The 27,078-nt window shown below is 47.3% G+C and overlaps 1 protein-coding gene across 3 annotated transcripts in view; it reads left to right on the forward strand.

The window, feature by feature from the left end:
* Positions 1–1,832: 1,832 nt before the first annotated feature.
* LOC144817763 (transcription factor COE3-like) overlaps positions 1,833–27,078 on the forward strand; it is a 473,223-nt gene continuing 447,977 nt past the window's right edge. For all 3 annotated transcript variants that reach the window (XM_078674554.1, XM_078674555.1, XM_078674557.1), the window contains exon 1: positions 1,833–2,664. In XM_078674554.1, the coding sequence (XP_078530680.1) occupies positions 2,531–2,664 (134 nt within the window). In that variant the 5' untranslated portion in view covers positions 1,833–2,530. The remainder of the gene's footprint in view (positions 2,665–27,078) is intronic.

The following is a 27,078-nucleotide window of genomic DNA, read 5'->3' on the forward strand; positions in this document are numbered from 1 at the left end:
ACAGCATGTTAACATGCTGTAATGAATAAGAGTTAACAACACTTATATCTCACCCTCCCTGACACATATATTATATTATTAGCTAAGAAGGTCTCTTTGGGTTGTTTTAGGGCGGGCCCATACCTTAGTGTCCTAGCATGAAGGAATCACATCAGCATACACCAGCTCTCTCTGCATGTGCACCGCATCAAGTGTGTTAACAATTCTCGTGCAAAGCAATATCAATCCCGCCTCAAGCCCAAGTTGGCAAAGGCTGCACTTGTGTTATGACTATGAAGGCGTGGAGATCAGACCTCATAACAATTCCATATCGTGTTGCTCCTGAAACTTCAGCACTCTCCGTGCAGACATGGTTTATTAAACAAAACTGATATCAGAGCAATAACATATTATTCTCACATACACCACGGCAAACCACTAGGTTGAAAGCTAAGTCAACAATTAAGGGTCGTGTGCAGAAGTTGCAAGAAAGGAAAAATGGCGTTTAAATCTCAAATGTACCTATGCTAACTTAACACGATATAAGGATATATAGGAGCTATACAACAAGGGATACGAGTGGATATACTCTAAGAGTCACATAGGAATGGTGGTGAGTACAAAGGTCTACTGCATATACTAGTGATTAGAGTTATCTCTATATACATAAGGAAGGGATACGAGTGGATATACTCTAAGAGTCACATAGGAATGGTGGTGAGTACAAAGGTCTACTGCATATACTAGTGATTACAGTTATCTCTATATACATAAGGAAGGGATACAAGTGGATATACTCAAAGAGTCACATAGGAATGGTGGTGAGTACAAAGGTCTACTGCACATACTAGTGATTAGAGTTATCTCTATATACATAAGGAAGGGATACGAGTGGATATACTCTAAGAGTCACATAGGAATGGTGGTGAGTACAAAGGTCTACTGCATATACTAGTGATTAGAGTTATCTCTATATACATAAGGAAGGGATACGAGTGGATATACTCTAAGAGTCACATAGGAATGGTAGAGAGTACAAAGGTCTACTACATATACTAGTGATTAGAGTTATCTCTATATACATAAGGAAGGGATACGAGTGGATATACTCTAAGAGTCACATAGGAATGGTGGTGAGTACAAAGGTCTACTGCATATACTAGTGATTAGAGTTATCTCTATATACATAAGGAAGGGATACGAGTGGATATACTCTAAGAGTCACATAGGAATGGTAGAGAGTACAAAGGTTTACTACATATACTAGTGATTAGAGTTATCTCTATATACATAAGGAAGGGATATGAATGGATATACTCTAAGAGTCACATAGGAATGGTGGTGAGCACAAAGGTCTACTGCATATACTAGCGATTAGAGTTATCTCTATATACATAAGGAAGGGATACGAGTGGATATACTCTAAGAGTCACATAGGAATGGTAGAGAGTACAAAGGTCCACTGCATATACTAGTGATTAGAGTTATCTCTATACATATATATACAAATAGTAGATTTTCTCTGGATTCCATGTCACCAGCGGTGCGGGTGCTCGTGGGGTCGGGACCAGCCGCCCCTTCCCTACCCCTCTCGGCCGGAGGGGGCGCCCGGCCGCTGCTCCGGGAGGATGGATGGATGGAGGGGGGGGGGTGGATGGAGGAGGGAGGGGCCGGGTGAGCTCCGGCAGCAGCAGCAGCAGCGGCTCCAGCTGCAGCTACCCAATCCCCGGCTCCCCGGGGACGGGCGGCTCGCAGAGCCCCGGCCAGCCCAGCCTCCTCCCCCCGAGGCGGCAGCAGCAGGCTGAGCCCTGCATGGTAATGATCGGCGGCGGCAGAGCTGCTCCGCACTCCTCCAGGCAGCAAGCACCTCTCCCCGCTCCCCCTCCGGGCACAGCGCCCCCCGCCGGCCGCAGCACCCCTGCGCCCGCACACTTCCACAACTCTGGCCCAACTTCCCCGCCAGGGTGCCGGCGCGTTATCCCAGGGGCACACAGTGCGTCTGCGGACAAGTTCTGGTCCGGAGGAGCGTGAACGTGGTCTCCACGCCCCACCCAGCAGCCTTGACGCCCCCTCGGAGCCACCCCAGGAGCGCTGCTGAGACATCCTGAGAGCACGGGGCAGCTGAGACCTCCAGCGACCTCCAGAGACCTCTGCAGCCCAACCCTGGTGCCCCCGGGGCACTGATGAGACCCCCGTGCAGTGTCCGGAGACCTCAGCAGAGCAGGCTGGAGGCGGCCAGGGCGCGATCCTAGGACCACCACAGACTGCTTCGAGACCACCGCCGGCAGCCTTGACAGCTCCAAGACCTCCTCGTCCAGCGCCCTGAAGACCACCGGGGCACCTCGGCGCGCTCCCGGAGGCGGCCCCTCGTCCGCCGTGGAAAGGATCTGGGTTGGCTTTGGGTGGGAGAGACGGGGCCGCGCACAGAGGGGACCCCGCGCGCCCGGACCGTCCTGAGTGCGGAGTTCACCCAGGCGCTCTCTTCTTCCTTTGTGGGATTTGCTTCTTGGCGCTACTTTGGTTCACTCGGAGACACGACCCCGCTGGTTTGATGTTCTCTCTCCAGGATACTCTTCCCCGAGGGGGGCTGACCATGAAGGAAGAGCCGATGAGTGGGGGGCTGACCTCCGTCCGCTCCTGGATGCAGAGCAGCGGGATCCTGGACGCCAACACCGCCGCCCAGAGGTAAGGACTGCGGAGCCCCCCACCCACCTCCCGTGGGTGGGACCCTCACGGCGCCCCGTGTGACCTGTGAACGGCTCCCGCTGCACGTCACTCCACGCCCAGACCTGACAATACCAGCTTGAAATAGCAATGTGCATAGAAGTGGAAGGCGCTTTCTACTTTAAGGCGCTTTGCAGGGCATTTTCCTGCCTGGGGTCACGTATTCACTATTATCTTTCAGTAACAGAAGAGAGGCAGAAGCTCTGCCAACTTCATCCCAAACTATGCACTTGTTTTCCCTTTTGATATATTTGACCCACTGTTAGTATTTTCAGAACAAATACATTGCATTTATATAGCGCTTAATAACTCTGACCAAATGTTGGAGCGCTTTGCAGCGAGCAGTAAGCTATCCAAGAACTCTTTGCCGCTCTCCATCACTTTGTGTGTAGTTGATAGGCTGAGCAGATCCGCACCGCCAAGAAGCCAATGTCACCATAATCTAGCGCTTAAGCACAATACCATCGTAACCGAGCGCTTGAGCACAATGTGGTCAAAACCGTGTGGTTTACGCTATAGTATGTGCTACACACACTGATTTGATTGCGTTTCTTTAATATAGCCCCTGTGACCTCCTTGTCGGTGCTTCAGTGCGCTAATCTGTAACATTACTTGGCAAAAGAGCAGTTGACTCGAGCGTTATAGTTTTCTGTAAAATTAAATGACTTTCTCTATTTCAGTAAAAAATTAAAGAATAAAATCATACAAAATAAATTCTAAATGTGTAGACACTGTCTACAAAACAGTGTCGGTGAAGAAGTTATCTGAATTGTCTGGAGCTCCGCGTGTCTTGTGCCCGCAGGGTCGCTGCTGTCCCGCGCGCCTCTCCCAGAGCTTGGCGAACACATCTCTGGGAGTCTAGCGCTGCCGGCGGCTGCAAGAGGCTGCCAGGCGCTGCTTCTGGAAGGCATCAGACTTCCGCCCCCCGGAGCGGCATCGCGTCTGCTTTATTAGGACCGCATCTTTCAGGCAAAGTCACTTTTACTTGTTACAGCTCTGTCGGCGCTATACGCGCGCCGACATCAGCGCCACTCGCTTCAAACGTACATGAACGGAGCAAAGCATCCTTAAACAAGCGTGGCAAATGCAGCAGCCTTCGTCCAGCACATGCAACACAAGGGGGCAAATGTCACGAATCGGGTGGAAAATCCGCTGCAGCACTAGGACTTCTAGCCGCTTCTCGTAACAATCTGGGGCTCTGGTTCCAAGCAGCGAGGTGTGTTCCGGTCCTTTTACGCTCGCCTCCAGCAGTGAGGGGCAGCTGCGCGGTACACGGGGGGGGCGCTCTCTCCCTTCTGGTACCCCCAGCTTCTCCTAGTTTGTGGGCAGCTCAGGTTGAGCTGATTCTTCCAGTGAGAGAGAGTGATGTGCGCGGATTTCTGTCGGTTTTGCGCACCTCCCGTTAGAGCGCAGGCACTGCGCGCCCGCGGATGCTCCCAGGAAGCCCGCCCAGGGACGCTCACTTTTCGGGACTGTGAGACTGTCGTGACTGACGGACCCTTCGGGGGTCCGCCTGGACGGAGCGCCCCCCTCTGCGCCGGCCCTGCGACGCGCATCTCAAAGAGAGCGCAGGCGGGGGGTGGGTCTGAGGGGCGCTGTCCAGGTACAACTGCGGAAGTGATATATCTGATGATGCCACTTTACCGATGGAGTATAAATCAAGTGAAACGTTTCAGCCTCTCCAAGTCACTACATCAAGGGCGAGGCGCGCAGCCGCCCTGCGCGCCGAAGATGGGCTGAGGGGTCCGAGCGCTGCCTCTGACAGAGCACTCACTGTGCGCGTCTGTCGTCTACCCTTGTGTCCTAAAGAAGTTTTGAGTGTTGCTTGTCATGTTTGTTTTGTATAGTGCTTACTTTTGGTAATTAACGGGTTTCTAAGCACTCCTTCAGCACTTCAGAGGAAAACTGGTGACCGGAAATGAAGGAAAGTGGTTAAGATCACACGATAAAGTAAAATTAGGAAGCTGGGATTAGAAATCAGCCCCCCACGCCGTTGCACAGCTGGAAACGTCACCGCTTCTTCTCCCAGCCTGTGCCCAGAGGCTGTGAAGTCTGTGGCGGGCGCTGCACCCGTGGACGCGCTCACTTGGCTGGCACACTGCGCGCGTGGGGACCTTTCACTGCAGGCTGCCCCCCTGCACCGCTGTGCCAAGCACGCCCACCGCTGCATCTCACCAGCACCCGCTGCTTGCTGCCGGCATTGCACTGGACGGGACCTATTATAGCTAGGTCGGGGCTAGCAGGCAAGGGCGCGTCTTCAAACCCGCTGCATTTGCCCAGAGCGCCGAAAGTGCTGCTGAACGCTGCGTACTACCCGTCCCTCGCAAACAAAACCCGTCCCTCGCAAACAAATACACCTTTACAACGTAAATGCCCGTGGACCAAAATGCGTGTGCCCGCCAGGTAGTTGTACACGGAAGCAGCCTCGCTGGCACGTGGCGCTATAACAAACACACGAACTTTTAATTAAATAAATCAAATTCTTCAATAACACTGCAATGTGTGTAAACACAGTGCTCCATGTTCAGTGCACAATTTAAAAAGACGGCAGATAAAATGTACAACGTGGGAGTAAATTAATGGTGCCCATGCGCTATCCAAACGCTTATAAATTCACTTCGAAATAAACAAACAAAAAAGTCTTTCGCGTGGACTATTTAATCCCCACTGGACATTGCAGCGCCTGCATACCTTGCATTTGAAGTAACTGTGCTTCTATGCGCTGATCTAATGATTTTTGCTACACGTAGCGCTCAACCGCCAACCCAGCTTTGTTTCTAAACACTCTCAATTGCTGCAAATGAAGCCCGTTCATGATGCAATTTGCCCAGGATCACACCATTTTATAAGCAGGGAAAGCCGGGATTGGAGGTCCTGTTTGCTCGACTCCCTGCTGACAACATTCTCCCATGTTTTACTGCTTTACAATTATTGTCAGGGTAACACGAACAATATTTTGTTAAGAACAGACGTGCAATGGGGAACCCGCGAGCGAGTGAACAGAGTATTATTGCCGCGACAGAATGGGGGCGCTTACATAGTTTAGAGCGCACGTCCACCCCACTCTTAGTGAAGTAGGGGTGTTCTTTGCACCCCTCCCCATCCTGCCAGCACCCCAGTAAAGCATCTCAAACTTCGACACTCAGGGGATTCTATCCAGAAAAAAAGTTTCTTGAGCTCAGAGGCGTCGTTTCATCTTCACCCTTGTACAACTCCCTAACGGAGTGTGATATATAAAGGGATACCACCCTTCATAGCGCACACCGCAGCACTTCAGCGCATGTAGGCGCTTCAGGGAGATAACCAGATGGATTCGATGCAGGTGCCTGGCACAGTGCATTGACCCTTCGCCCTTATGTATACATTATTTTTAGCGGCACTCATTTCATCATTGGCAAAAGGATGAAAGGTGAGTTGGCTCTGACTGAGTTCAGACCTGGGGGCTGCACGCGCCCCCTCGGCGGCGGGTGCTGATCAGAAGCAGCCCCCTGGCTCGGAGGGCACCCCGTGCCCCCGTGTGTGACTGGCACAGTCCGTGCCACACTCCGCTGCCTCTGGAGGGAGCCCTGCGCCCCCGCGGACGGGCAGCTGTTGCCATTTCACACCGGAAGAAAATACCAAACTCGTCCTTTTAAAACGTCCCACAACATTTCTGAAAAGTCGGCAGTTCGCAGACCGACCCGTAATTTATTTACTTTAAAAGACAAGCGAGGGGCGTACTTGCATCTGTGAGTGCGGGAGACCAGGACCTCAGAGCGCCCACTGTCCGGGCCGAGCTGCTCTTTCGGGCTTCTAGGCGCCAGCGGACCCGCTCTGGGATTCGACTGGATACAGAGTCTTGTTTCAAGCATTAACAGCTGCCTTTATATAGCGTCTCACACCCCAGTTCGAAGCGCTGTAAATATCATGCGTTACACTTACCCAGCTAAGGGGCCTGCACCTGCTGACCTTGGAAGCATGGACGCCTAAGCAGGCCCCGCCTAAATGTAGAATGTGCAGCTCAGTCACTTCACCTCACTGAAGTAACCTGCCAACTTTAGAGCCGTAGAGTCTACTGGTGTGCCCACGTGTGTGTGCGCCGGGACCACCGTGCCCCGTGGTCGCAGCCGCGCCTCGGTCCGGGGAGGGTTCAAGCTCTACAGTATTCATGGAGCAATGCGCCTCGCAGACACGGAGACGTTCTTAGCGCTGGCTGCAGTCATTCTGCCCGTGGAAAACATGTCTTACCCTCGCCCTCTGCCCACAAACATGAGTGCACACAATGGTTTGTTGACGAGCAAAATCAGCAGTTTGCTTTGATAATTTCACATCTGATATCTGATTCACAGACTCTGGATTAGGGGAATTAAAAAAATCTGAAGTTTCACTCTGCGGCAGTGGATGAGGCCCAGCGCAGCCTTCAGAACCCAGGGCCGCCCGCCCGCCTCGGCGCCGCTTCAACATCGTGTGATTCTGGGCACATCACTTGACCTGCCTGTACCTCAAAGCGTGCATTTTAATGCACGAGCTGTATTTGTTTGATGTACACAATCTAATCTTCCACCCCCCAGTAATGCAGCGTCCTCTTAGGCAAGAGACGTTTTTGGAATCCCTGGTAGTAGAATTTTATTTTGCATCTTGCTGAAGCCACCAAATAAACTTTTAGAAAGGGTTCACACAAAAAATGCTGAAATACCTGTATCCAAGGGACCTAAACAAATCTTAAAATAATTCTAGGCAAATAGAAGCAGGGTCAGAGCTAGGCAGAGAGATGGGGAGAGGCGGAGATGAAGAAACAAAGGTGAGCTGGAGCGGGAGGGGGTGTCCTTTCCCTGGGGCGGCCCTTGGAATGTGGGGCCCGGGGCATTTGCCCACTTTCGCCATGCCTTAAAATGTCTCTGAAGTAATGTACAGTGCTTCATTTGAGCCGGGGGCTGCAGTTGGGACCCACCGGCTCTCATGTTTGGGGGCCCAACTTTTTTCCTCCAGCAGAAGAGAGATAAAAACACAGAAGGAAGAAGAGAATGACAGAATAACGGAGACACAGAAAGGAAATAGGAGTGAAAAAGAACCTAAAAGAATGAGTTAAAGGGGCAGTGAGTACCTGATGGTGGGTGAACGAAGGATGACGTGGAATCCAAACTCCCCAGCCTTAGTATTCAGCACCCCAGACATCCAAAAGCCCCGGCCATTTCGGAGTAAAGCTTTGAGCCCTGGTATGAATTATTTTTTTACAAATAAAGCACTGCCGACCCCCTCATGTAATGTATAGAGCTCAGTTATTTCTGAGCTGGGTTTGCTCTTTATATATATATAGATACCAGTGCACACAGGGGCAGAGTTTCCTATGTTTACAGCATAGCAGAAGTGGTGAGGTTAACTTGATTCTGAAAGGTGTAGGGGGCAGCCAGGTGAGTTGACAACGTTCACAAACATTTTACAGGTTGTCTCTTAGGGAGTGGGGCAACCCTATGGTTCACAGGACAGCTGTATAAAGGGGTTCTCGATAGGGAAATGTTCCACCGTGGAGGCAAGTGCACTGCCATGCGTCATAATCACCTATAGATTTTCCTCCTGGTGGAAAATGCACTCAGCTACATTTACGTTTGTGCAGTTCTCTTGGAAATCTGTGGCTGATACAGGTTTTCGGGGGTACCCTGGCAGTCCTTAAATACATTTCACAGAGCTTTTTCTGTGAGTTGTGGTTATTCCATGCATAGGTGTCACATACTCCTGAATTTCCAGGAGTAAAACAGAATTATTCACAGCAAACAGCTTTGTGAGTCAGCGGCCTTGAGCACGTGACCCCCCAGGCTGCGGTGGGACTCGGCTCCTCATAGGAACGGGTTTTGAATCAGGCTGGGCGGTCAGGCGTAAATCACACCTGAGGCAGGAGGAAACCCAACTACTCACACCAAATGCTTTCTGAGTTTGGCCTTGAAGTCCAGGGGTTCGTCACACCTAAGACAGAGCAGCGACTCAGAACCAGTTCCAAAATGTAGAATACATTGTAATGGAACACTGATCCCATATTACGGCCTATAGGTCCCTGTCACACTCAACACCCCCACAACAGGACTGCAGTTTATCAGAAGTGTTGAGTGACAGAACAACTGAAAGTTATTTTATAGCGTAAAGTACTCTCTCCTGGGTGTCTAGGCGCTTTACAAAATATATGAATCTGTATAACAGAAATTCTGTTATTCGCGGAGATTAAAAATATTTTTATTGACAGCAGTACAAGGAAGTCAGGAGTCAGGCCCGCACGCCACCCCCAGGGGTCGCACAGGTTCCTGCAGCAGGCGCAATAGCCCGCTGCACTATTTTACAGGCAGGATAAGTAGTACACCCGTGCCACCAAGAACGCATACATGTCTGCATTAGGTGGACTAGCCCGCTGCGCTAGTCTACAAACAGGATGAGTGCACACGTGTCCGCTTCAGGTGACTCGCAGTGCTCTGCAGCAGGAGCACTAGCCCACAGCACTATTTTACAGCCTGGATGAGTGCGCTTGTGTTAGCTTCAGGTGACGCACTCATTTCTGCAGCACGTGCGGGAGCCCGCTTCACTAGTTCACATGCAGGATGAATGAACTCATGCCACCTTCAGGTGACGCACACATTTCTGCAGCAGGTGCACCAACCCGCTGCACCATTTTACGCACAGGATCAGCGCACTCGTGGAATGTCAGCCGCTGCAACCAACTACAAGCTATGGAGATCGGAAGGCGGAAGTGACGTTCATGTAAACAATAACGCTGTCGAGATTAAAGCATGAGATGAGTAGCAGTAGGTAATGTGAATACATGATTGGATGAACCAAGTGTGTAGTGTCTGGCGCGGGCCTGTCGCTGCCACAGGGCTGCCACCCTTGTAGAGGCACTGGATACCCAGGAAGTTTCTGCCCCCAACCCCTGCACACACCTTTGGTGAAAGGCGTGACGGTGCTGTTGTAGGAAGTGACGTCAGAGGCCCCTCTGGGGCAGGGACCGGGCAGCTAGGGGCCAGTGCTGACGGAGGAGCGCCCCTAGGGGTGAAGCTGTCCCTCTGCAGGGCGGCTGTGCGCAGCGGGAGACCCGCACACGGTGATGACGCGTTTCATATTATTATTACTTAGGGCGATTCAAGACGGCCCCGCTCTTTCAAAGTCCAGACTCAGCCCCAGCCCTGAAGAGTTGGACAAGGCCTAGTGTCTCCTACGTCTTACAGAGCAGTGCGACAGCGGTGGAGGCCAAAGCGCTTCGAGGCCATGGGGCACAAAGCGCTGCAGGAGCCTGCTGGCCTCGCCCCGGTCTCCCGCCTTTACACATATAAGATGCAACCATTTGTGTTTACATTTAAACTTCATATATATAGCGCTTACTAACCCGGACGACCTGGCTTCACAGCACTACAGCGGGGCCTGCAATCATGTTCACATATGCACGTCCATATATTCATTCTTCACCCTGTCCAACATTGCTAGTGTAAATAATATCCATCCATCCGTCCGTCCGTCTGTCCGCCCATTATCAAGCGGGTTTTCTATCTAACCGCCCATCCGTACACCAGCCTGGTAGTTTAGCTGTCCACCCTTCTGTCCATGTGGTTAGCCTGCCTCTGTCTGCTCACCTATTGCAGCCTTTGTCTGCTTGTCCGGTTCGAATTCTATCTACCAGTTACCTATCCGTCATGCTTCTGCCTGTCTGTCTGCTCATCCACCTGTCTGTCTGCTCATCCACCTGTCTGTCTGCTCTTTTGTTTGTCTGGACTTTGGTCTATCTGTACCGACATTTGTCGGTCTGTCCATCTGTGTATCCCTCCCGTTGTTTATGTGCCTATCCATCTAGCTATTCACCTGCCCGTATGTCCACCCGTCTGTCTACCCGGTCCGTATGTTGTCTGCCTGGCCATTTATCCATCTGATCATTCACCTGCCCGTATGCAAGCATTGGAATTATGCGGCAATGGATGGCCACACTACTTGGCAGTGTTGAGTAAATTATACGGAAAGAAAGTGAAAATTATGCGACGTAACGCGGTACATTTGTTGCTAATAATACTTCATTATTTTGTACTTTTTACACTTGTCACCAATGCCTGGGCATTGGGTGCAGCTCATTAGTTCCAGTTTAACACCAAATATAGCAACCGTCACCAAGGGCCTTCCACCGCAAGGCAACGGATTTTTAGTAACTTTTGAACTGTTTGAGCTAGAAATTTTTTTTTGTGTTAAAATCTGCAGATTATGCAGCAGATGATGGAGTAAGTAGCAACTGCAGGAAATCTATAATTATGCAAAAATCACCACACAACTGCATAATTCCAGTGGCCCTGCCCATATGTCCATGTGTCTGTCAACATCATCCTTATTTAGTCTGTCTGCCCGTATGTCCACCTGTCTCTCTACCTGGTCCATATTTTGTCTCTCTGCCCATCTACCCGTCTGGTCATTGATTTGTCTGTTGTCCGCTTTGTCTTTCCGCTGCCCTGTCCACCTCTCTCTTCCGTTGTGTATTTCACGGCTGTTGCGGTGCCGTACCCTTTTCTTGTAGTAGACATTAGATTCGGTCACACCTGGACCGAGGCCCGCAGAGAGGAGCATGTCCTGTCTGGACATCCTCCCGCTGACCACAGAAATAAACAGAACACTTGACGCGTCCAGGAAACTGGTCGCTCACCTATTGGGCGCAGTACCGGAATATTGTAACCGAACTATCGTCTGTCAGAAATATTGTGTCCTAAATATTGTTTACAAAAAAATCACAGCATTTGAGTTAATAATAGAAAATCTACTCTTAGGCCCTGATTACGAGTATGGGCGCTGTTTATCGCACCTGATAAATTACATTACCACGGGGTACGTTATTTAACGGGTGTGATAAATAGCACATATTACGTGTTTTTGGGGAATAACATGCAGATTTTGGTGTTGAACGCAGTAGAATCGGTGAGATATAGTAAATATTGTTCGCCCTTTCCACCATCAAATTTTGGCAGGTTTGACCTACTGAAATTTAACGTAAATTAAGGAATTTAACACATCCAATAATTATCAGATATATTAAATACCTAACAACTCGTAATTCCGACCCATACGTAAAAAAGCCTTTGTGCGTGGGTCAGAATACACCGACCAATTCGTAACCGAGGCCTCAGTGGGAGGACGCTTTAAGCCAGATGTTTGCTTCGCTAAGGATATTCTGGTGTACCACCCACCGCGGTGCTTCGTGTGTACCACATAGTGCCTTTCTTCTCCTAGCGATGGGGCGGACCTCTCTAAAGCTTGGCCTCATGCAAGCACCACTGGACCCCCCCATACACGCCCCTCTCATGGTCTTAGGGATCTAAAGGGTTCTTAATTCTACTGACTTTCACCCTGCTCATTACCTCTCTGCTCTGATTCGCTCTTTCACCCAGCCCCTCTCATCCTTCCATCTCACTCTCCCTCACTTCACCCCATTCTATAGCTCTAATTTCAACTCCCCCTGTCCCCTCTACTATTCCTCTTTTCCTTCCCCCATCACTCATGTAACACAATATTTCTATCTTCTTTTTAATTTTACTGTTCATTGTCAATTATATATTGTATCTTAATATGTTCATGTTTATCACTATGTAAAGCGCTCTGATACTCTTGGGTCCAGCAGCGCTATCTAAAACCTTTTAAATAAATAAATAAAAATAAAAAAGAAATGTCGCGGAGCCTGAGCACTTCGGCCCATCTCATCTGGAGCAGCACGTCATAGAAAGTGGAATCACCAATGAACGACTCCCTTAGGGTTCGACTGACAAGTGTTTCTGTGAACAGCTGTGTCCTACTTCTGACTAAGGGTATCATCACAAAACCCCTGTTTTACTGACAAGTGATACAAGTGGGCACTGCAATTAAGCTGCGACAAGGGCCAAATTATGTGGCAGGGTTGAGTAAATTATGCTGCAAGAAAAGAAAAATTATGTGGCATTATGTATCACATTTTGGGATAGTACTACTTCATTATTTTGTCATATTTAAACTTGTTAAGACTGCCTGGAAATTAGTTTCAACTTATTAGGACCAGTTTAACACTCAAACAAAGCAATAAGCTACAGAGAAGTGACCAATCAATCTTTGCAGAGGGTCTTCCACTGCGCAGGAACATATGTCGATTAATTTTTAGTAACGTTTGAACCGCTTGAGCTAGAAACAAAATGTTTTCTGTTAAAATCTGCAGATTATGAAGCAGAGGATGGATTATGTGGTAAATGCGGCAAATTATTATTATGCCAAGTCGCCACGGCCGCACAATCACATAATTCCAGTGGACCTGGTGATACAGCACCACTAAAAACAATACCATTTTATTCTCAATTTGCCTGTTCAAAATCGGGCATACCGTGCGGAATTTGAGGTTTACTCGCCGCTACTGCATATTTTACCCCTTCCAGTAGTTTTCTCTGTTGGCATTTCGCCTGGTTTGTTTTTTGGGGTGAAATGTAAACTGCGGATATTCCCGGATGCTCATATTTTCCCGCTCAAGTTACACTTCCCATTCATGTGCAAACTTATGCTCTCCAATGAGACCCTGAAGTGTGACAGGCGCAATTTGTCCCAGAAATAAGTTACACAGAGGTATATTTTATTTAGATACTATCAACACGTGTACCTAATGTACTAGAAGTGCTATGCGTCTAGTTAGACACAGAGGCAACCGAGAAGGGGTGGGCAGTTAAGGGTATGTACTGATTGCTACATACCATTGCACTGTGCATATTAGGGTCAGACTGGGCCAGAATATTGGCCCGGGCGGCAATATAAAAGTGGCCCCCATTAGTAAATCAGAAAGCTAGTAGAAGTGGCCCAGGTGTGCAAATCAGGGCTTTTTTTATACTTGTAAAAATATGCTGTATAGGTGCTTTACAAGGTATAGGATAAAATGCAATAGTGCTTGCAGCATGCAATGCTTGTTTTAATATCAGAGGAATCAACAGTAAAAGCTGGCCCACCAGATCACAAAACAAGCCAACAAACCACCAAAATGAGACCAGCCCTTCTGACATTGCCCGACTGCCTTAGGCAGGGCCACTGGAATTATGCAATTGTGTGTCTGCTGCAATGCTTGCATGGTTCGCGTTTTGCCGAATTTGCAACATAATTCATCCTCTGCAGATTTAACTAAAAGAATTGTTTCTAACTCAAACAGTTCAGAAGTTACTAAAAATGGTGCAACACGACAAGTGTTACTGCACGGTGGAAGGTCCTTTGCGAAGCTGGGCTGGTCATCTTTCTGTTGCTTATTGCTATATTTGGGTGTTACACAGGTTCTAATGAGGTACATCTAATAGCTAGACAGTGTTATCAAGTTTAAAAAGGACAAAAAACCAGAATACTTAAAAAAAATATGCCATATTATGCTGTATATTTTGCCTTTTCTTGCTGCATAATTTACTCCACCCTGCCGCATAATTTGTCGCTCTCCTACCGTAAAATTCGAGGGGCCCTGCTGGAAGGCCAGTCCGATCCTGACACTCAGCTGGGGCAAGGGCTGCGCTGGAGCGGGTGAGAGTCTTACAGGGGCTTAAAAGAAAAATAAACACCTGTTTGGCTGAGCCAAAGCTTGCACCCTGCTAAAACCAGAATCACAGACCAGCTCTGACATCCGCCCCCCTGCCCCACCGGGAAAGAGTGTCAGGTGTAAGCAATACCGAGCCCCCAGGCTGAGCTGACGTCAGCTCAGCGTTTGATGAGCAGCGTCACAGCCAGGCGTGGGGTCACAGGTCATGCGTCGACAAATAGCGCCAAAGCAGCCACGCCCTCACCCCCATGGTTTCATAAGCGATACACGGGTCAGGGTCTGGATACCCAGCAGCACGCGAGTCTGGTGCCCCTCCTCTCTTTCAACAATTACCACCAACAACATGGTCGTGCCGTGGCCAATCAGGGCCACAGACAGGACCGGCGCCCCCTAAACTCTGGACAGCAACACCAACCGGCCCAGAGTCAGCTCTTTGAATAGCATCACCAACAACATGCCAGGTACCACGACTATACTTCCACCAATCAGCATCACAACCAGGCCTGATGTCATGTCCACCCATTGACCAGTCAGCATCACAGCCAGGCCTGATGTCATGTCCACCCATTGACCAGTCAGCATCACAGCCAGGCCTGATGTCATGTCCACCCATTGACCAATCAGCATCACAGCCAGGCCTGATGTCCTGTCCACCCATTGACCAATCAGCATCACAGCCAGGCCTGATGTCATTTCCACCCATGGACCAATCAGCATCACAGCCAGGCCTGATGTAATTTCCACTCATTGACCACCAGCATCACAGCCAGGCCTGATGTCAGTCCACTCATTGACCACCAGCATCACAGCCAGGCCTGATGTCATGTCCACTCATTGACCAATCAGCATCACAGCCAGGCCTGATGTCATGTCCACCCATTGACCAATCAGCATCACAGCCAGGCCTGATGTCATTTCCACTCATTGGCCACCAGCATCACAGCCAGGCCTGATGTCATTTCCACTCATTGACCACCAGCACCACAGCCAGGCCTGATGTCATGTCCACTCATTGACCAATCAGCATCACAGCCAGGCCTGATGTCATGTCACCAATTGACCAATCAGCATGACAGCCAGGCCTGATGTCATTTCCACTCATTGACCACCAGCATCACAGCCAGGCCTGTTGTTATGTCCACTCATTGACCAATCAGCATCACAGCCAGGCCTGATGTCATGTCCACCCATTGACCAATCAGCATCACAGCCAGGCCTGATGTCATTTCCACTCATTGGCCACCAGCATCACAACAAGGCCTGATGTCATTTCCACCCATTGACCAATCTGCATCACAGCCAGCAGGGGCGGCCTTAGGCATGTGCAAGCTGTGCACCTGCACAGGGCCACCAAACCACGGGGGCCACCATACCAATATTTATCCTTAATATAATAATCCTCTGAGTATGGATACATATTTGCGTGGCGGCCTTCGGCTCTGTTCCACTTCCAAACACACTGACCCCACCCCTCTTCACTGACCTCCTCGCTCCGCCCCACCCGGATCCCCTCTTCTGGGGCCCCCTACCTACGCTCCCTGCCCAGGGCTGCCATGAGCCTAGAGCCGGCCCTGCAGCCAGGCCCGGTGTCACCTCCATACTTTACAGAAACAGCACCACAGCCAGCGGAGTTGTGACTCCACTCTTTAAGCAGCACCCTATCCACCCTGTCGTGATTACAGGAGGCGATGGGGATTACACAAGGGTGTGTGTGTGCTGTTATCATCCTATACAACAGCACTCATTTTATCAGCCTTCCTAGGGGTCCACCCGTCGGGGTTTGGAGCCTGTTAGTGTTAGCTGCAGTTGTTTTATTCTTTTCTACCTCCGAGGCGAGGCTAACTTTACACGTTTTCACTCACTTTCTAATGGAGCTGCGAGGCGCGATACACACATTCCCTATTGTCAAGAAGCGCCGAATCAGCGCCTATTTTTATATTTCATATTATTATTTTATATGGCTGGGGTCTGACAAAGGCCACATATTTTTCTTTTTCGTTGATGCTGACACTAACTGCAAAATGCAGTTGTTAAAGCCCGGAAGAAGGCCTATTATCCCTCAGAAAGCGTCCCCGCCCTGGCTAATGAGGCTATTAAGGTAAAATGTAAGTCTGGGAGTCCTGGTGGTTTATGAACCAGGGGGGCAGGAGGCGAGGCCGAGGCTGTAATTGCCTCCGTCCGCTCCTCGCCCAGCACTTTATCATTCCTGCCCTGGTCCCGGAGGGCCCTCCCAGGAGTTTGCCGCATTATTTGGTGTCGGTCAATTAAAGTTGGGCTTGGCAGTGTGCGCTTAACCAGGTGGGATGCTGGGAGCTTTTTTTCTCGAGAGTGAGCGGGATTTTTACACCTTGAGCAAGTGATTCATGCCTTGGCCAGCCAGAAACCTACTTCGGAGTCCTACCTCAGGATGACGAGGTCAGGGCGACGGACAACAGACAGGGGTTAATTTGTAAAAATATAAGTTCCAGGGCCCACGTCAGTAGAACACTGCAGCTTGCATCACCCATTGCCCTGCCAGCGCTGCCAATGAAAGTACCAACACAACTACGAACCATCACAGACCTACAAGTGTGACAATTCAGACTTTTCCAGCCCCCCAAAGCTATAAGAATATCTTTGGTGGCAGGAAATTTCAAATTAAGAACTGTGGCAAGAATTTTCTTTGGTTACCCTGTGGTTGAAAAGAAATGAGAACTGTTTTGCCCAGAAGAAACCATGAAAAAGGAACAATAATAAAGAGAAGAAAAGAAACTCAATATGACTGAAGAAAGTCTGTTATTGATATGTACATTGATTTGTGCTAGCTTTGCTCAGATTGGAAACTATGATGGTGGCAGGTAATAGTCATTTTTAACGTCTAGTGAATTAATAATTAACTGTTGTTGTGGTCATTTCTAAATTAGCCAGACGGTGCCATCTTGTGGCAGACTGTCAGAAGCACTGGTGTAACCAATTAAGTATAGGTGCGGAGCACCGGAAACCACTGGCTCAAATTAAGCACTGACCACAGTCTAGCATGTCTGGCCTGCTGTCAGGGTCTACCACCTGTAGGTTGCTGGCTAAGGACTTCCAAATGTCCTTAGAGACCAAAGTCCCTCATTGGGAACGGTACCGCGGGTAATGGGTGCGTTTGATTGTCTTGGCTCTATGTTGACCTTGGTTGTCTCGGCTCAACTTTGGGCTTCGTGAGATATGATATTGATGCTATTTAAGGTGTTAAATCCACCCGGAATGTTGCTATCTTGGCTCAATATTGATTTGGGGATCTTGGTCAATATTGCGCTTGGGTGTTTTGTACCAACTTGGGGGTTGGTGTTAGCGCAGCATTGAGTTTTGTGGTCTTGGATTGAGATTCAGTTTGGTGGTTTCTCACTAGCAGTGGGTGGTGGTAGTTTAGCTTGTTCTTGCATGGACACTGACTTTGGTGGTGTTAGCTCAACATTTAGTTTGATGTTCTTGCACCAACACTGGGTGTGTTTACTTCAGCATGGAACTTGCTGGTCTTGCACCAACACTGGGTGTGTTTACTTCAGCATGGAACTTGCTGGTCTTGGACGCGCACTGGGTTTGCTGGTTTTTGGTATGACAAGGTGATTGCTGTTCTTGTACAGACACAGTTTGAGGCCAGATCCAATCCTGAGGTGCAAGGTCTTTGATCAGCCTGGAGTTGGTGTTTTTGAGCACCCCGGTTCATTTTCAGGAGTTGAGGTGGCTTATTGGATCACTGCAGGTGATGTTTAGATGAGTTTTTGGATCCTTAAAGATCCCTTATTCACCTCTGGCAGTAGCAAATATGTCAACGCCTCCACCAAGGGCCATATTTTCGCCAGTGGAATCAGGAGAGCCAGGATTCTAATCCCAGCTGTAACATTTTGCCTAGTTGCGTGATCCTAGTAAAATCACTGGAACTTCGATTAATGGATAGGCAACTTTTAAAGCGCGAACTTAGCCCAAGGGCATCAAGGCGCTAAAACAGACATCATGCAGGCAAAACCAATTCCCAATCAAACCGACCCTCAGGGGAACAACCATGTCTTAAGGGCTTTACGGAAAAGTGAGTGTTCCAGTTGCCCGAGAGAGAGTCCGGGAGAGAGTTCCAGGCACCTGCAGATGAAAAGGCCCTCCAGCCCCATCTCATCTTTTTAACCCTATTATATCTGCGTACCTCAGTTTTCAAATGTGTGAGCCTTTGTAGAGAGGTCAATCAGTGGTATTTAGCAAGATAGGGGCTGTAAATATATGGAGGAACCCGCGGCCCCCCTTGAACACTCGCGCTAGCTCACTGAAAACATTTTCTTGATAAATTGACGATAGTTGCAGAACTGCCTTCATGTTTCTTTCTGATCACAGCCAGACAGAAGACACAGGCCTTGAACCACCGAGAGCGAGAGAGAGCACAGACATATCTAACACCATAGAGTGTCAGAGACTGCAGAATGAAACTTTAAACCGTAGGGTGTTAGAGACTGCAAAAAGTACAACTAAACCACCATGGTGTCTCATATCCCAGAGAGAGGCCTTAAACCACGCCAGGGCAACAGCGCGAGCCCCGCAAGAAGAGAGCGAGAGGCGACAAAGGGTGTTCGTAGATCATGTGCTTTCAAAACAATAAGATAAGATCATGTTTTATTGCACAATGACTTAAAATCATCGCAATCATGTTGGGTTAAAATCAAAATATCAATTGCATGGTGTATGACAGTATTAGGGGTAGGCAAAATTTGCGTAATCGCGTTACACAAATCTCTGCAAAACGGTAAAAAATCTCTGCGAATACGCAGAAATTCAGCGAACACGCGTAATTGCTTGTTCGCGATGCTTTTTTACTGTTTGCGATTGCTGTTTGCATGCTCTGGGGGAAATATCTCACGAACATGCATTTTGAGAAACCGAACAAGCAAAACATTTTGCAAAGTTGCGGAACGCAGAATTTTGGCCAATTTCACGTTCTCTGCGGAACGCAAAATTGCACAAATTCCGCAGGCAGAATGCAATTTGTCACCCAGGCCTAGACAGTATGCTTTCAAAGCAATACTTAATTCATAGAGTGAAAGGAACTGAAAAGAGTTTGCCATTAAAAAACAGTCTCGCGCAGAACCCTCAAGGCATGGAGTGTCTATTAAATCATGGGGTGCTATGGGTAGCAGAGAGCACCTTTGAGGGACAGCAAAGAACTCCTGTAACCCCTCCTGGGCCACAGACTGCAAAGAGAGAGCCCTCTTAAACTACAGTGTCAGAGACTGCAAAGGCCACTCTCACATGGTGACCCCAGAGGCCAGAGAGAGAGCATCTTCTAACTATGGACCAGGAGGCGGCAGAGAGTCCTTTCCGTAGAGTGTTAACGGCGACAGGAGACGCCGGCGTATATGGAGAGAACCGCTTATACTAAAGCGCGTCATACCTCACAGAAATCACTGTCACTATGGTGTGTTTCCACCGCAGAGAGCACACTCAAACCACAGAGATGCACGGACTGCAGGAAGCACACATACCATAGAGTGCTACAGACCACAGTGAGCCCCTTTGAATCATAGAGTGCTATGGACACCAGAGACCATACGTAAACCATAGAGCACCTGGTGTTGCAGGAAGCGCACATACCAAAGAGTGCTACAGACCACAGTGAGCCCCTTTGAACCATAGAGTGCTATGGACACCAGAGACCATGTTTGAACCATAGAGCACCAGGTGTTGCAGTAGGCTCCCATACCATAGAGTGCTACAGACCACAGTGAACCCCTTTGAACCATAGAGCACCTGGTGTTGCAGGAAGCACCCACACCATAGAGTGTTACTGACCACAGTGAGCCCCTTTAAATCATAGAGTGCTATGGACACCAGAGACCATGTTTGAACCCTAGAGCACCAGGTGTTGCAGTAGGCTCCCATACCATAGAGTGCTACAGACCACAGTGAGCCCCTTTGAACCATAGAGCACCTGGTGTTGCAGGAAGCACCCACACCATAGAGTGTTACAGACCACCGTGAGCCCCATTGAACCATAGAGCACCAGGTGTTGCAGTAGGCTCCCATACCATAGAGTGCTACAGACCACAGTGAGCCCCTTTGAACCATAGAGCACCTGGTGTTGCAGGAAGCACCCACACCATAGAGTGTTACTGACCACAGTGAGCCCCTTTGAATCATAGAGTGCTATGGAGACCAGAGACCATGTTTGAACCATAGAGCAACTGGTGTTGCAGGAAGCACCCATACCATAGACTGTAAAGACCATGGTGAGCACTCTTGAATATAGGGTCACCAGAGACCATACGTAAACCATAGAGCACCAGGTGTTGCGGGAAGCACCCATACCATAGAGTGTGGAGACCACGGGGAGCCATTTGAATCATAGAGTGCTAGGGACACCACAGACCACCCTTTCAATCTTAGAGTCAGGACCGTTGGGATTATGTGGCAGGGATGGGTCAAATTATGCGGCAGGGCTGAATAAATTATGCAACAATAAAAGGCAAATTATGCAGCGTAATTCAGCATATTTTTTAATAGTAATATTCCATTCTTTTTTTCATTTTTACCTTTAGTAACACTGTCTGGGCATTGGTTGCACCTCATTAGTACCATTTAACACACAAATATAGCAATAAGCTACAGAAAGATGACCAGCCGAACTTTGCAAAGGGCCTTCCGATGGGCGGCAGCTTATCACAGTGTTGAACCGTTTGAGCTAGAAACTGTTTTTTGTGTTAAAATCTGCAGATTACGCAGCAGTTGCTGGAGTATGTGGCAAATCTATAATTATGTGAAAAATGCAGCTGCGGCACAATCACATACCAGTGACCCAGCCTAGAGTGGTGGGAACAGCAGTTATAACCCTAAAGCCACATAGTGTCAGGGCCGGCAGAGTGCACACCTCAGCTTCAGTCTCTTTTATCAACTCAGTACAACGAGAACCTCATCCATTGTACACTCTTACCTGCTTTTTTTTAATATATATATATAGTTTAATTCATTTAAATAACATTTTACCTGTGCTGTATAGAAAGATACACAAACAGTAAGTAAACCATATGTCCAAATTAAAATATGACAAATAGAATGGGAAGGAGAGAAGTCTCTTTGTACTCTCTGAAGATGCGTTTGTGCATTCCTCTTGTAAGGTATATACAGTCCACTGGAATAATGCAATTCTGCAGCTCTTTTCAAACACGTTTGGTTTTGTCACATTTTCCACATAATCCATCATCTGCTGCATAATCTGCAGATAATAACCAAAAAAAGTCGTTTCTAGCCCAAAGGGATAAAAAGTTACTAAACACATGGAGAAATGCGTTTACACACAGTGGGGGGGGTGGCGTCACACAGAGTTAATGGTCACATTTCAGATATTTATTTCTGTATTTGATTACTAAACTGGTACTAATGAGGTGAATTATTTACCCAGAAAGTATTACTGTGTGTAAAAATGACGAAATAATGAATTATTCCTCCCAAAAAGTGTGCCGCATAATGTGCCATTTCCTGCTGGATAATTTAGTCAACCCTGCCGCATAATCTGGTGCTCCCCAGCCGCATAATGCCCTTGACCCTAGATATATAGCTGAAGACATATTTAGGAGTGGGTCACTTTTTATTTTAAGCTAGCTGCTCCTAGATTTGTTGACATAAAGATAGAACAAAGGATTGAAATACAACTCATAGAGAAATAGAAGTGAACAATTAAAAGAGTGAAGGGTAGAGGAAAGTAGGCAGGCAAGACGAAAGATAAAGCATAGATAGAAAGACAAGGTAAACAAAGGACAGAGTCAGTGTGGAAAGTGTGTTTGTATGCATGAGGTGTAAAACATGGAGGTCCCTGCAGAATAAACTGGAAACAAAAAGTAATAAGATGACATAGGAGGACAAAGGAGAGAGAAAGAGCAGTATATCAAGTAAGAAAGCTAGAAAAAAGAAATTGATAGAAAAACAAAGAGTAAAATGACAATGTCTACATAAAACAACAAGCTTTTGTAATGCAGGAGGTCTCGCATTTACGCAAGTTTAAGCTATTGCCATTGTAAATGACAATGCCTTTTATTAACCCCTTGCATGCTGGTGACGAACCCCAGCCGTCACGCTCCGCGGTGCTCATGTGCGGATGACGGCTAGGGTTCGTCACGGCCCCGCCCTGTTCGTTTGTTTACCGCACAGCGGCGGAAACGGGCCAGCATCGAAGGGGTTAATGCTTTAAAACGAAAACAAAAATAAAAGGCAGTTATTTGCAATGTCAATAGTACAAACTTGCGTAAATGCACGACCTATTGGATTGCAAATGCTTGCTTTGTTTGCACCCATTAGTTCGGCTAGTTTCCTCTGTACATTCTCAAGTCGGCCAGTGCTCTAACACCTTCGGGCCAAGTTAACGCTATATAAAACTGCATTATCCCAGTCCTTAGTTTTTCTTGGTGGTTGAAATTACACGATTATTGAGTGGCAAAACAATTCATTTTGTATTGTGTGCCTCACAAATAGCCCTAACTAGTGCAACACATCAACCAACATAAGTGGAATGCTTTACATATAAAATGCTTTAAATAGGCATTTTATCCCGAGTTAAACCCTGGACCGAACATATCTTGCTGTCCAGAGTTTTTGTACAACCATTATAACACACATACTCTTCACCTTTCTTATTCTTAATAATGTAAACCACTTTAATGTCTGGCTTTATCTCTTGATTAACTTGTTAAGTCACAAGGCAGTGCTCAAGTGTGTTCCCTGTAATAGGATAGAAGCAAGGACATGACTGTCCCGGGTTGTGCTCCCTTAGACTTTGACACCTGCTCTTACCAAGGGCCCAGGTGACAAAATGAATTACTGAGTTGTGGTGCAGTTGTGGTACTGCACGTTTTCATCACTGTCATGTGGACTAATGAAAGCACCTGGGCCCCAGCAACCATTTGGGCACCCTTAATATTCTGTACCCTGATTTTAGGCTGGACTGGAAACCAAAGCCAGCCCTGGCAAAAATGTTTTCACCAGTTCCACACTGCAGGAGGCTGCTACTAAAATTGTGTAATGGTGGGATCATAGCAGCCCTTCTAGCTCTAAAAAAACGCTCCATAGGCCGAAGCCGACTTCCACAACAGAAAGCCAATCAGCGCACAAAGCCACACCAAGATACAATCGCTCAACCCCTGGGTCAACAAGATCCACCGCAGAAAGCACAGGGAAACTCTAATGCCAATCCCCACTCAAAGGGAAATAAAGGAGTCAGGGTGGTGGATTTTTTTAATCTACTTAATGGGAAGTAAACCTTCCAAAAACTACTTGTCATGTGAAATTAGTTTCGCTAACACACACATACTAGGATTTATAATTTGTTTTATTGGAGCTGCCAATTAAAATGAATGTTCTGTAACGATCCTAACGTGAAACTTATTTTTTATTTGGAAAATATATCTGAGGAGGAGTTTGAGGTTGCCTTGGTTGTGACGTGGTGCATTTTTAAAGAACGTGTTTCAGTTTGTTTTTTAATCTCCTCGTTATAATGCCTGGCGTCTATCGATATAGAGCCGATACTGTAGATAGGGTATCTGTTTCACTAGGACTGACACCCGTCAGCTACAGGTTTCACAGCAACAAGTGCAGTGGCTGCATTCATCCACTCCCTACTTCGATTAGAACTTGTTATCACCAGCTTACACTCTGGTCTCATTTGGTGGCGTTTAGGAATTCATCTACTAGTCCGATACTCAGCAGAATATACTCCAGTCAGACGTGACCCGGATAATTGCCCCATGAGGCCCTCATTATTTTTAGTAAGGGCTATGCCTTTAAAAAATATATTTAAATAAACATTTAGCCATGCTTCGGAACAAGGACGTAATAAATCATAGAGCACACAGCAGGTGGAGGATTGTAAAACAAGAGAAGTGCAGCAACAGTCATTATATATTTTTTTCATATATTTCTTTATTAATTTTATTCGTGACATATATCGTTCACCGTAACATATGGCAGTACAATCGTGGAGTTTAATCTGACCCAGATGTTCCGTCGCTATTGTATCCATATAGTACTGAAAGGAGAAACATCATTCAATGTTAACACTAGCATCAGAACCATGCATCTAAATAAGGAAGAAACAATGATCAACAATACAATCACCTTCGCTCATCTTCCCATCTCACCCCCTCACCCTAATTCCCAGTAAAAGAAGAGCAATATCACTCTAGCGGCATACAACAACGCCTCAAGGGCATCAGCGTTGGAGATCCTGGCTGGGCCTCTGCAGGCTGTTCGGCAGGGCGCCAGTAAATCTACATTGCGTTGTTTCTCTGCGCTATATCTACTGGCGTTAATTGTGTGAAAAAATATAATGAAGCAAGAAAAGGAAAAAAAAACTTCGATCTAGCCGGAATCGTATAAGGGATTGGTGTATAGTTAACATGTTTGTGGTGGGGAGGGTCCGCCTGTATTTCTCGAGTGTATTCACCCGTGCAACAAGAACACGTCAACCAGGCCAAACCTAAACAAGGCAGCATGACGAGTTGCCATGACAATGGAAAGCACGCGTTCGGACAAAAAATGTGTGTGCGTGTGCACAGCCCTAAGCTAATGAAAATAAGCAAAGATGGAGTCGGGCTGTCCACATGTGCGTGAATTTTTTTGTCAGTACGCGTGCATGTTTAGCGTGGTGGATGGCGAGAGCAGCCATTTTTGTCCATCTGGACGTGTGTGCATTCAGCTTTGGCTGATTACAAAAGGTCCTCCTATGGCGAGGACAGCGCATGCGCTGCTTTCGCCCGGCGAGACCTAAAAATGGAAACTCAGTGATATTGAAGGTGTGAAGTAAAGAGTAGTTAATCAGAATAAAGATCTGAAAATATTGAGAAAGAAGTGATAACAAGAGCATAAGAGAAAAGAAAGAAGATTGAAAAAGGAAAAAATAAACAAGAGCGGTGAGAAGAAAGAGAAAAGAAGGAAAGAAACAAAGAAGGAAAAAGTGAGTTCATGAAGAAAGAACAGAGGATGAAAAAAACATAATATTTAAGAAAGTGCGAGATGAAAGGGAATTAAATAGGAAGAGGAAGAAAATAGAGTGAATCAGAGTGAGGGAAGTATTCAAAGAGACCGTGGGAAAAAACCAAACATGAAAGAGGATTGTAGTGAAGGAAGAGAAAAACTAGTAGAAATGAAAGAGGGGTAAAGGATGGTAGTACAAAAAACAAGTGAAGAACGGGAGAAGACAGGAAGAAAGAAAAACAAACGATAAAAGTGGATTCAGAAAAACAGATGAAAGAGAAGTGGACTTGAGGTTATGGAAGGGATAGAAATGAATGGCTGGATAATCTAGAAGAGAGACATGCTAGTCGAAAGAAAGGAAACCGAAAGATAGATACACATGATGAATGAAATCTGACTGAGGAAACGTAAAAAGCGAAAGTCAAGGAAGAAAATAATGAACAACAGGGACGGGCAGTGGAAGGACTGAAAGAGAAATATAATTGAAATACGACAAAATATTAACGAGAAAAGGTACGAAGTGTAACGATAAGTAATTAAAAACAGGCTACAATATGGAAAGGGAGAAGGAATATTGAAGCAAAGAAAAGGAATTTAAGAAAAAAAGAAGAAAACAGGTCGAAAAAGCAGTAGGAGAAATTAGAGAAAGTAAAACATAAAGGAAGAAAAAGAATAACAAGAGTGAAGGTGGAGTGAAAAGAGAACGTTAGCTATCATTGCCTTCATAAAGCCGCTTAACACCAAATAAGGGCTGTTCTTTCTGTGTATTTATTTATTATAAAGCGCTGCGAGTGGCTAATAAGTGACATCTATATAATGTGCTTCTTATGTAAGCCCCCCCGCCCACTTCAGGAGCTCCCAGAGCCGAGAACCGCAAAACACAAACCAGAAACGAAACACCCAAAATATGTCTAAACGCAGCGTGTCTTGTCCTCGGGAATAAAGTTGTCGCGTTCCCAGTTGGCTAATGAACTGGGGCGCGTGGAGCAGCCACCCCACCCCCCTCCTCACCCATCTGTGTTATTGGGGAGGCAAGAGAGGGTGGTCTCGATTACGTTTTTCTTTGAAAATAAGAACAGCATCTGCAGCCCCTCCCCCCTTCCAGCCACCCGTTAAAAATCCAGTTGCAATAACTTTCTGAGTATTACGATAACCTGCGGAATTTGGAACAAATAAGGAAAGGAGAAGGAAGGGAAAAAAGACAACGAAACGAAGGAAGAAGAAGAAATAAGACGAAAACATGTGCAAAGAAAAATAAACACATTATGACATGGCTAAGAAACGTGGTAATAAATGAATTTAAGAGCGTTAACAGAGCACACATTGGAAACATATGGAGCACATGTGAAGAGAGGAGTCTACAACAGCAGGAGAAGGAGAGTCATACATGGCAAAACAGACAAAGAAATATACGAAGAAAGCAGGGTAAAAGACCGGCACGCGGGAACTATGAGAAAGAAGGCAGCGAGTATTCAAGAGGAAGGACAAGAAAGAAAGAAAGAGGAAGAGAGACTGAAAGTAAGAGATAGAGAAGCAAATACACATAAAGCAGAGGAGAAAAGAAAGTAGAGGAATGAGAAGAAATGAGACCTCGAAGAGTGAACGGGTGGGAGTTTGTTAAAGTGGCGCACACGGCGCATTGAAGCCGCCTGTTTAGGAGCTGCTGGGCTTGGCCTGCTAGGAAGAGCGCGCCGTGAGCTCTGGGGCATCTTCGGTCGCGGGTCCTAGAGTTTACTTTCGCTTTTAACGATCCACTGTGTTTCTGTTTATTTCCAAGTACTCGCCATGAATACACACCGCCGGAAAAACACAGAGAAATACAAAAGAAACAGGGAGTAGGAGAAGAGAAACGGTCACCCACTTCGGATCTAAATCGTGGGAAAAAACATGAAAGC

Source organism: Lissotriton helveticus, chromosome 2_1 (assembly GCF_964261635.1).
Source record: "Lissotriton helveticus chromosome 2_1, aLisHel1.1, whole genome shotgun sequence".
Taxonomy (NCBI): Eukaryota; Metazoa; Chordata; class Amphibia; order Caudata; family Salamandridae; genus Lissotriton; species Lissotriton helveticus.